This window comes from Cajanus cajan, chromosome 3 (assembly GCF_000230855.2).
Source record: "Cajanus cajan strain Asha chromosome 3, NIPB_CcT2T_4, whole genome shotgun sequence".
In the NCBI taxonomy this organism is placed as follows: domain Eukaryota; kingdom Viridiplantae; phylum Streptophyta; class Magnoliopsida; order Fabales; family Fabaceae; genus Cajanus; species Cajanus cajan.
In genome coordinates this window covers 27,962,120-27,973,429 of record NC_138519.1, presented here as the reverse complement: position 1 = coordinate 27,973,429, position 11,310 = coordinate 27,962,120, and the positions used below count along the sequence as shown (strand labels likewise).

The following is an 11,310-nucleotide window of genomic DNA, read 5'->3' as shown; positions in this document are numbered from 1 at the left end:
AGGATATTTTGTAGTAGTCTAGTATTTGATGTATATATACTAGATCATATATGTTGTACATATCTAATATAGTTTACTTTATGTGTGTCTTAACTTTCATTTAAGGTCGATTTTTAATAATAAGTGCGATGATCTATCAGGTCGCCACACACTTAAAATATTAAAATACATTAGTAATACTTTTAATAATAATAAATCTGCAATAGACTAGCAATAATTGAGATATAATATGTACAAAATTAATAATATAGTTGTTGCACCGGATGCAGCCATAGACATGGGACAACCTTTTGGCTCGGCTGTTGAGGTTGCTGGTGCCAATCATGTTGCTGCACTTGGACAACTGAATTTAATTAAGGTCTCAAATGTTACACCTACTGTGAAGGTTGCTCCTGCTTCAAAGACTACATCGATTCTTACTGTGGCAGCTTTGCTTAACCAGTCAACACAACTGGAGCAGCTCAAGCAACCTGGTCGATCAACAGATGAAGATAACATTCATGTGCAGGACAAGGAGGCTGTAGTAGGTGCCAGACATGGTTCTCCTGTTCGGGAGAGGGTGAATTCTCTTGATCTGTCTCTCGATGGCATGTCATCCCTTGAGGATTTGTCCAATGAGGAAAGCCAAAGCTTTGGTGTGGAACATGAGCCAGAGGCTGTTTCAAGTGATGGTTCACCACCGGTCAATCCATATAAGCCTAACTACAGTGCTCCCAGGAGCTGGAGTGTTAATGAACTTGCTACAACACAAAAGAAATATACCGCCTATAAGCTGAGATCTAGATCAAAGGCTGCCAAATCCTCTAAATTCTCTTAAACCGATTTTGAATATTTAGGGGGCTCAAGTTGATTGTATATAGTTTGACTGATACAATTTTGGACTATGCCACTTGATTGACATTGTTAGCATTACTATAAATTTTTTTAAAATTTTCTTTACTTTTCCTTGTATATCTTTTTGGCGGGTTTTGATTTGGTTCCCCTACTTTATACTTTTCTCTTTCCTTTAATTTTAGCTTTTTTTGATATAAAATATATAATTGATACATTGCGAGGTACTAACCTAGTTAGAACTTTCTTTGCATAATAATGCTATAGCACATCTATTTTTTTTAAAAAATGTACAAAATTAATAATTTAAAAACATCATATAACTTTAAGAGAAAAAGCACAATCAAAAGAAAAAGGAAAACGTCAAGGAAACTTTACTACAACAGAATACAGATTCTGGTGATGCTACTTCCTGTCCACATGACACGTACATACACGTGGATCTATGTCCCTTTATTTTTGTTTCGGATGCATGATTTAGGACCACAATTAAAATAAACTAAGACAAGGAAACAATAAAATAAACAAATAAACTTCTTCGACCCCACCACTATAAAACGACCCCATCACACTTACCATGAGTCTCACCCTCACCACCACCACCAGATAGATTCTGGATTTTCTTTCACTACCCAACAAAAGCGATCCAAGAAGGAAACTAGATCACTGTCTCACTCGAGAAACCCGTTGTGTTGTGTTGTGTGGCATACCAAACCTCACCACTGTTGGTGATGATGGAAGCTCTCACAAGCTCTAAGGCTATGGCATTTGCCAGAGTTGCTATTCGTACTTCTGGTAGACCCGAATTCTGCTTCTTCTCCCTAAACCACAGAAAAAGATGCAATGTTTTGCTCATGAAACTGGTCAAGAACAAGGGTGTTTACTCGCTGCATGCAGTGCCACCAAAAGACCGGGTATATTTTCTTCTTTGCTTATTTCCCCATTTTGTTTTCCTTTGTCATGTTCTTCTTGGGGGTGTTTGTGTGTTTGGAACATGATTGCTTGCAACTGGGGTAGATTCCTATTGGGTTCCCAAAATATTCTTTTTTCTTTTCTAGCATCTTTTCCTTTTCTTTTTCCTGAAATTTCGTGTACTGGAGTCTAAAGACTCAAAAGATTGAGTTTGTCTGGTTTTCTCTGACCTTTTGGTTTAATTTTGTACTCTAAATGTTCTCCCTTTTCTATGAGATGCGAAGATCGAAAACAGAAAACTTGCTGCTGACCATTTTGTTTTACTTTTACACTGCTTGGTTTTGATTCGTTTTCACTTTTTTTGTTTCCCTTTATTGGGAGTGGTTGTTTCTTCAAATGTTTGACAACTTCAACTATTTTTTTTTCTTTACCACCTTAATAACCTTTTTCTTTTCTTTTCTTTAGTTTCTTTTTTATAATTTTATTTCACGGTGTCTATAGCTAGGCATGATTCCTTCCAGCATACTTGTGGATCCACTTCACTGTCTTGAGAATTTTATTTCTATGTGTAATTCATGAAGATATGAGCTAAACTACAAAAAATTAGATACGGTTTCGTGGGTAATATCAGTGATGTTATCAATCGGTGTTGTAATTTCACTTCAACACTAAAAGTACTTTTAAAGAACTGCATCTAAGTTTTGCTCCCAAACTAATCGGTTTTTCTGCTATGTGGGGAAATTTGTTTAGAAATGGCTATCTTCTTGTTGTATGTATATTGAATAAATTGAGAGCATATAAGATTTTGGCACATTTCATGAGAGACTGTCTTGGTATGAATAAATGTTGCAGGTGGACTTGGAGTCAGAAACCACAGAGCCTCAAGCTCTAGAATATGAACAAACAAGTGGGTTCCAATGGCCTTCTATAAATTTTCTACTATATCCTGTAGAACTAAAAATCCAAGCATTGTAATTGTTGTGCAGATGAATCGAAGTTTGTTCGTGTAGCATTTCAGTTGCAAAAGAATTGTAACTTTGGTGAGCAGTTTCTTATAGTTGGAGATGATCCCATGCTTGGTTCATGGGACCCTTTAGATGCATTACCAATGACATGGTCTGAAGGGCATGTATGGACTGCTGAGCTGGTGAGTGTAATCTGTTCACAATTTGAAAATGTTGTCCGATGGAGAATTTCTATAAATGTTGTTTATGCTTTCCTATGTGTAATCAGGATGTGCCTGCTGAAAAGTCAATCCAGTTCAAGTTCATATTGAAAGAAAAAGATGGTAACATTGTTTGGCAGCCAGGGTCAGATCGAATTATTCGTCCGTGGGAAACTATGAGTAGAATAACTGTTTGTGAAGATTGGGAGGATGCAGAACTTCAGAAAATAGTAGAGGAAGACCAACTTGCTCAAGAAAATGAGCAACACAGGGTTGAGTCAGAAGTTTCAAGTTTTGCTGAAATTTTGGATAACCCTGAAGAGCAAGTGGAATCCAATGCATCAAAAATATCGACCATTGCAGATACCCAAATTCATGAAGAGGAGAAACCACTTGCTGAACCAGTTATGCAACAAATCACTGGTAATGGTTTTTCTTCCTCAGTGGAAAAGCCAAGGGCTATTGTTGCAGAAAATATAAGTTCTTCTGAGGACCTCATCAAGAGTACAATCCTTAAAAAGAAGAAAAAGAATGTGCTTCAACCGAGTGAAGAATCTGCAAACAGTCCGGGAAATGATGATATAGTACATGATGTTGGACACAATGGAAGTACTAAATCACGGGAGAATCAGGAAGGGACAACTGTGCAAAGCAGCTTATTTGATTACGAAGGAGTTCCCGTTCTTGTACCTGGCTTAATACTACCAGCAACTGAGGCGACTGATGAAGCAGGCCAAGTTCAAGAAATGACTACCATGGACACTTCAGATGGAGCTTTTGAAACTCAGGATCAGAGTATACCAGAGGTAAATGCATGATGAGTGTGACCTTCCCTTTCTCCTCTCCTTCTAACATGTCCCTACTTTTCTTGTCCACAACTACCTTTGGCAGAGAATTTCTTCATTTTGTTTCTTTTGAAGAACATGTTGTTCGGAGCTTAGGGTTTGAAATCCTGTGTGAGGACGTGATTGAATAATAAGCAGAAGTATCCTGTTCTGTTTGTATTATAATCTATGTTTATCAATGAAGGGAATTTTGTTGCATCTCCATGGTGCATCAGCTTGTTCCTCAGATACATAATGAATGCATCTAATGGCCAAAAAGGGGAGAAAGAAAAGAATGTTTCCAATCTATTTATCATTCGTTGAATGAATCTTAATTCTTAACCATTGATGGATTTCTCTTACAAATTATACGGTAAAATTGAAGAGCTAAGCAATTCTCTTGAAAGATTTTACAATTAGATTTTGGTTGTTTGAATAACAAAAGCCATAATAACTCAAAAGTTAGTCAGAGAATGGAACCGGTGAGAAAGACTAATCAAGCATTCCATCTAGCATTGCTATAAGATTATATTCGCATCTTATAATCCAAGCTTCCCCATTATATAAATACAATAACTCCTTACTCGTGACTACAAGCATCTGACACATGTTTTGCAATAAATTGCTTATATTTTCCCGATTATAAATACATGAACTCCTTACCCATGACTAAGCAACTGAGACACGTTTTGCAATAAATTTGTGATAAATGTAGCAACTTGCCATGGGTAGATTTAGCATGTGTGGAGAAGACATATAGACCAAATCGCTAGAGGTTGAGAGAAACCAAGAAATATTATGGGCAAAATCATTATAAAGGCTCTAGAAATCAATAGTTTATTATAGACATTATTTATAGTAGAATATTATGAGTCTATTTGGATAAATTTACATGTTATGTTAGAAGTGTTTTTAAGAATTTCTTTTCCAAAAATAAAAGTTATTTTTATAGAGAAACTCTTAAGAATACTTCTAAATTTGTATCTCTACACTTGTATCCAAACAGTTCTATGACATCATTTGATTCACCGGTGAATTTCATATAGTGTGAGAAGGGTTGGTGGTTATTGTTTTATAAGGAAATTGGTAATTTTGCATTTTTAAACTCATGCAGTTACTAAATAGTTGATGCTAGTGTTGATATCTCTTCATGTGCTTTTAAACTTAAAATGTACAGTTCAATGAGGAGCAAGAAACTGATAATGCCACACCCCAAGAGATAAATGCAACCATCAATAATGAGCCAGAGGTGCTTGACAATGAAAATGAAGATCAGTCTCATTTATCCCCCGAAATGGAAGACAGGCTAAACAACCAGCCAGTTGATGGTAATCCCTTGCAAAATGACATCAAATGGGGCCAAGAAACGGTAAAGAAATTTCTAACTAAACTTGGATTCATTTGATGTCAAACTTTACAGAACCACTTGAAGAAACTTAGCGGAAACTGATCAGGAGTCTGTGATCATTCTGATCCATTTGCCTAAATTTTTATTGTCCTGGAAAATATGGATAGGAGCTCAAGAATCATGATGTTATGCGATGATGGCTGTTGAGTGTATCATTCTTTCAGTTTTGGCCACTTCTGTAGCTGTAATCTGTATAATATGTCATCTTATACTTAGATTGTATCATTCTTTCAGTTTTGGCCACTTCTGAAATCTGTATAGTACTGTGTTTCGTGGGCCATAGAGAGCGATTTGGTTGTGTAAAATAGTGCTTTGTATCATCAACCATGCATCTGTTGTAATAAGTTCGAAGTTCTATGAAATGCTTTTATCTCTTTCCTATTTGGTTCTTATATGCTTTAAAATGGATCAGTTTATAAAACAGATTGGATTAATTGGTTCTTGTAAATTCTATGAAATACTTTTATCCCTTTCCTATTTTTATTTTTATTTTTTAAAAAAACAGTTTGGTTCATTGAACGGAATTTTATAAAGTGAATTGATTCACTTCTTCTAAAACAGATTGGATTTTAAAAAAAAAAAAATTAATCGGTTCTGTTATTTATTTAATATTTATTCGAAAAAAAGAGGCACTTCAAATTTTTCTATTTAAAAATAAAAACCAATATAATGAATGGTTATTCAAAAGAGAAATTTAAAAACTGAAAAAATAGAAGAAAAAGAAGAGAATAAATAAATAAAAGATAATGAAAGAGAATATGATTTAGAAGTAGTTGTTGAGATAAATTACTCCAACATTTCTATAATATTTTCTTTATTAATAGTGTAGAAGTATGATTCAGTTTTTTTTCATAAAATTAAATTGATTTATTAATAATAAAAAATGGTTAGGTTAAATGAACAGTTTTTAAAGAGTAAATCGATTCAAAATGGATCAATTTTTATTATCCGGATCAGTTTGATTTTAAATCGGTTGGGTTCGAATTTTTTTGCGAAAATCTGATGCAGATTTCTCAATTATTAACCTGCATATTGCCAACCACATTTGACTCTATGTTAATTTTTATATGTTTGATTTATTAAAAAAAAAATGGTTGGGTGTAGATAATTATTATAGGAAGATTTAATTTATGCTTGCAAGATGGGCTGAGTGTAGATAACTATTAACTCATCTTGAAAGCATACATGCCATCTTTGTAGTAACTGTACTAAACTACCAAAGCAAATGGGTTGTGTGCAGATAATTATTGTAGGTAAATGATACCACAGAGAAGTTCTAGGTAACATGCTGCCTCAATGGTGGAAGTTAAAGAAAAGATTAATGTTAACGGTACTCACTACTACTATATGTAACCATTAATGCAGCAAGTTACAACTGAACAGATTTTATTTAAAACACTTTCTCAATCTATACTATAAAAATTATTATTATTATTATTTTAATATATTTTTAATGTAATTTTTGATAAAAAAAAAATTTGTTTATAACACTAGTAAGCATAGTTTTAAAAACCAAATCGGTTATCAAACTGATTAGAATACTGGATCAGTGGGTCAAAGATTGAACAAATGGGTTATTAATTAAACCGCATAACTCAATTTTTGTTAATCTTTTTTAAAAAAATATTCATATTAAATATATTTTATACTTATAAATTTCAATAAATTTATATCCTATTTTAAATTTTAATTTTTATCTTATTTAAAATTATCTTTACTTTTATTTTGTATAAAGAAATACATCAAAAATTACATGTTAAACTATATATTAATGCAAATTAAAAATATAAATAATATTCACATATATAATATACTTACAATTAATATCACAAAATAATATATGTAATATTTACATAGATATTATATTATTAAATACATAATTTAAAATTAATAATATATTATAAAAGTTATTTAAGTTGAATATATTACAAACAAATATATTAAAACAAGTAGTATAGTTTGTAAACCCTTAAAAAAAATATAAAAAAATTGTAGTTGAACTGGTTTGACCTAGTAGTTCATTAGTCTAACCAAAAAATTAACCGATTTAATTTAATTTAAAACAGATCGAATACATAACTGATTTAACTTAAAATTTGGACCGACTAAATCACCGATTTGTTTAATGAGTCCAACCACCCTGGTTCTTGCTAGTAAGTAGGAGTGGGTATGCGGACCGGTCTGGCCCGTTTAAGGCCCGGTACGCGTAGTCCGCTTTTTTAACGGGCCGGATAAATCCGGTCCGCAAAATAAATGGACTTAAACTTTCAAGTCCGTATCCGGCCTGTGAAGCCCGCGGATAAACGAATAAGTCTGCGGGCCCAATTAAATCTAAATTGTTTAAATGAATATTGACTCAGATTTTGAATTTCTTTTCCTTTATTTAACTATGAAAACATGAGGAAAAAAAACATATAAAATGATATAAATATACTTATAATAATAACATCAAACATTGTAAATAATAAATCAAAGTCTTAAATAACAAAGTTTACACATTATAAATTTCTAAATACCTTAAAACATCAAAGTCTTAATTAATATCTTAAAAACAAACATAAAATATTTGTAAGTCCAATTACATCTATCAAATATAATCAAGCATCTTCAATAATAAAATTTAAGTTCACATTTAAACGGGTGATCTACGGGCTCGCGAATTAAATCCGCAAAATCCGCAGACTAAACGGGCCGAACCAAAAAAATCCGTATGATTATACAGATTAAAAAAATTGGGTCCGTTATCCGTGAAGTTCGCGGACTTAGGGACTGATCCGTGAATTCAAGTACATATACCCACCCCTGCTAGTAAGTAGTTAATAGTGTTGAAAATATATATAAAAAAAAAAAAAAAAAAAAAAAGTCAATAGACGATAGATATCAAAACTGCTTTGATAATTTAAACCGACAATGGTCTATGATAATATGGGAAGTTGATAGCGTACGAAAGTGGGAGTTATAACTTTAAAGGGTAACTTGTAACGTTTTTCGGTTTTTGGAAGCGGTGTCAGAGATGCAAGTAAATTTTGTATATGTGTTACGTTACGCAATCTCGCATGTTCATAAAGTAATTATAATACAATAATGATAATAAAAAAAATATCAGTTTGCCATTTTATTTTAGAAAAAGACTTCTATTTTTTTTTAATTTGAAATGGCTCATATTCATAATATATCTTTTAAAATAAGAGTTTTTATTTTAAGTATTCATCTATCAGTTTTGTTCAAGTGTTCCAATTTAAGGTAAATTAAAGTCGAAACTAATCAATTTTAGTTTATTTGAATTGAATTTACTTAAAAGAAAATTGTGATTTGTATCAAGCTAAGCTAATTAACAATAAATTAGTTTAGTTTAAACTAACATAATATTCGTATATATGGGTTTTAATGTATGTTTGAAACACAATTGTCTAAAAAATTAATTTTTTATATTAAGATAAACATAATTAATTATTAAGTATTTTAAAATCATTGAAAGAACTTGAGTATTATAATTATTATTTTACTTGTTAATATGTAATTTATATTTTATTAAAATATTTGTAAGATGAATTGTTATGTGTCTTTGATATTGTATTCATCTCATTAGAAAATATGTATTAAATTATTAATTATTAAATTCTTGAAAATAAATATTTTATCTTCTTATCATAATAGTGTAAAATTGGTTAATTACAAACATATCTTTAAGCATAACAACAAGGTAGGTCAATACACTACATCAAAATTAGTTTTTTGTGGCAATTAATTTATTATTTAGCGGCCATATAAATGATTATTATTTTTTTACCAGCATTTAACTAATGGCTAGTGTATCCAGTGTCGCTAATACTATTACCGACATTTATATAAAATGCCGGTAAAGATTTACTGAATTGTCGGAAAAACTTATTTTTTTTAGTGGCAATTCTAGTAGCCATTTTAAAGTCTATTAAAAGTTATTTTTTTCAATTGTCTCCTTTACTTTAAATAATTTATTCCTATAATTTCATTTTGTAAATTCATAACTTATATATTTTTTTATCTCTACTCGATGTGAAATTTGTAAGATGAGAGTTGTCTTTTATTTATATATTTTTTAATTGTCTTGTCTTTTAAGAGATGTGAGATTAATAAGGTGAAAGTTGTTCTCTAATTATTTTATAACACTATTGAACTTGGTAACAATGAGTGATTTCATACCAATTTAGAATAGTGAATTAGGAGTCAACCCTATAAAATGAACCTATAAGGTGATAGTTATTAGTCACTTATATACTATTTAATTATCTTATCTCTAATCGATGTGGGACTTAAGTTTTTTTTAATAAATAATTGTCGCTAATAGTAAACTTTAGTATAATATAAATACATTTTTAGTGGCTATTATATATTAGCCATTAATATTTTTACATATGGCGGCAATTAAATTATTGTCATTAAATAATTGTCATTAATAATAAATTTTGTTGTAGTGATAATAGATTTTGATATTCATCCCGTAAAAGAAGGGGCATGTTCAGGTTTTAGTTAAAAAGAGGCAGATTTGTATTTTTAAAAGTTATCTCAGTCTCCATTAGATTTTATTGGTTCGACTAAGCCCACAGAGAATTCTTAACATTTTTTTTGTAATTTTATTTTGCTTATACATTAAATAAATTAAATTTTAAGTCATTAATTATATTATAGTATACATAGTAAGTAATATATAAAATAATAAATAAAAAAATAACTTGCAAATAAAAAAATTTAAGAATCAAATTAAATTTTTAAAACAAAAATGTAAAATAAAATTGTAGCAAGTATGAGTTAGGGGACATGGATTTACCTACCCAAAGTCAGGGAAAAACATACAGCCAAACTTATATAAAAGCATATTTTTCATCAAAATTAGGTTGGGTTAGACATATACGTGCGAGTTAGAGCTTAGTTGCTATGCCCACTTATCTTGTTCAACAATGTTTAAGATTTTTCTTTTCTTTTTAGCTTTCTCTTTTAAACTATGACACAGTTTTTGATTTAGGGTCTTGGGGAAGAGGCACGACAACGAAGTGGATTAGGGACAGATTTTGTTATCCCCATCCTCGCTCCATATACGGAGGGGTGGGTTTCGATTCTAGTTAAAAAAGAGGCAGATTTGTATTTTTTAAATTTATCCCCTTCTCGATAGCTTTTATTGGTTGGGTAAATCCACGGAGATCTCATGATGTCTTTTTATTTTTCGTTCCATCATCACAAATGTTTTTTTTGTTTGCACAATGACATACAAATTGGGTCATATTTTTTTTATCCATTATCATAATAAAAACCTATTATCATATTTTCAAACTCACTAGAACGAATATATATATATATATATATATATATATATATATATATATATATATATATATATATATATATATTGTTCTTACTGAAAATCTGCTGTAGAGCTGATCTGCTTGGTAAGATCGGTGAGTCTCTTCACGGGTAAGCTGGTGCTCCAAGATGGGGTGATACCTGCAAAAGAGACTCCAATACCAAAGTTAGGATTTATATGAGTATTAGTCTCGTATATGTAATGCACGTACCTTGGAGTGATTTAGGGTTCCTTTGGGCTTTGAGCCTGAGATAAGATATAATATGGTATAATATGATTAAATAATGGATCTCATCTGGGGCGAGATCCTCGGGGATCAGTTATGATTCACTTAAATGCCGAGCTGACGTCGTGTAACGCGTGCCCAAGGTCGTCTTACGTTGCTGTGCCGAGTTCAGAGCTCAGCTTCACGGTACGGATAGTACACTAGCCCCCTGAGCTCCGAAGACCGTAGGTCGAGGAGTTAAGACCGAGCTCTCCAGGGGAAGTGACCTTTCGCGTACGTTGCTTGTGGAGATGTCATGTGTCACGACTGTCCATTTCCTGGAAACGTGCGAGTGGCGTGTTAAGGGAAATGAAGGTTATGTAATGATGGCTTTACAATTAATGCGTCGTCAGGTGTGCCCTTGAGTCGACATGTGGCGTGTCGGTTTTGAATTTGGGGGAAGAGTTTTTCTTTTTGCTCACTCGCGCCTCTTCGCCTCTTTAACTTTACTCTTTTTTTTCGCTTTCTGGCTTCTCGAGTACGATAGAATTTCTTGCCTCCTTGCTTTCGCTCGCCCTTCTTTTTTTTTTCCGTCACCGTTTCCGGTAACCCCTTCGTTGTTAGGGT

The 11,310-nt window shown here is 32.0% G+C and overlaps 1 protein-coding gene across 2 annotated transcripts; it reads left to right on the top strand.

Annotated features, from left to right (window-relative positions):
- The first annotated feature begins 1,402 nt into the window (after positions 1-1,402).
- On the top strand, positions 1,403-5,521 carry LOC114915271 (uncharacterized). 2 transcript variants are annotated; one of them, XM_083070764.1, is made up of 6 exons: positions 1,403-1,745; positions 2,596-2,650; positions 2,730-2,890; positions 2,977-3,714; positions 4,910-5,060; positions 5,153-5,521. In XM_083070764.1, the coding sequence occupies exons 1-6, from the start codon at positions 1,563-1,565 to the stop codon at positions 5,170-5,172; spliced, it is 1,308 nt and encodes a 435-aa protein (XP_082926890.1). In that variant the 5' UTR covers positions 1,403-1,562; the 3' UTR covers positions 5,173-5,521. The 2 variants fall into 2 exon arrangements, with proteins under 2 accessions (XP_082926890.1, XP_082926889.1); XM_083070763.1 differs by having other exon boundaries at positions 4,910-5,521.
- Positions 5,522-11,310: the final 5,789 nt, after the last annotated feature.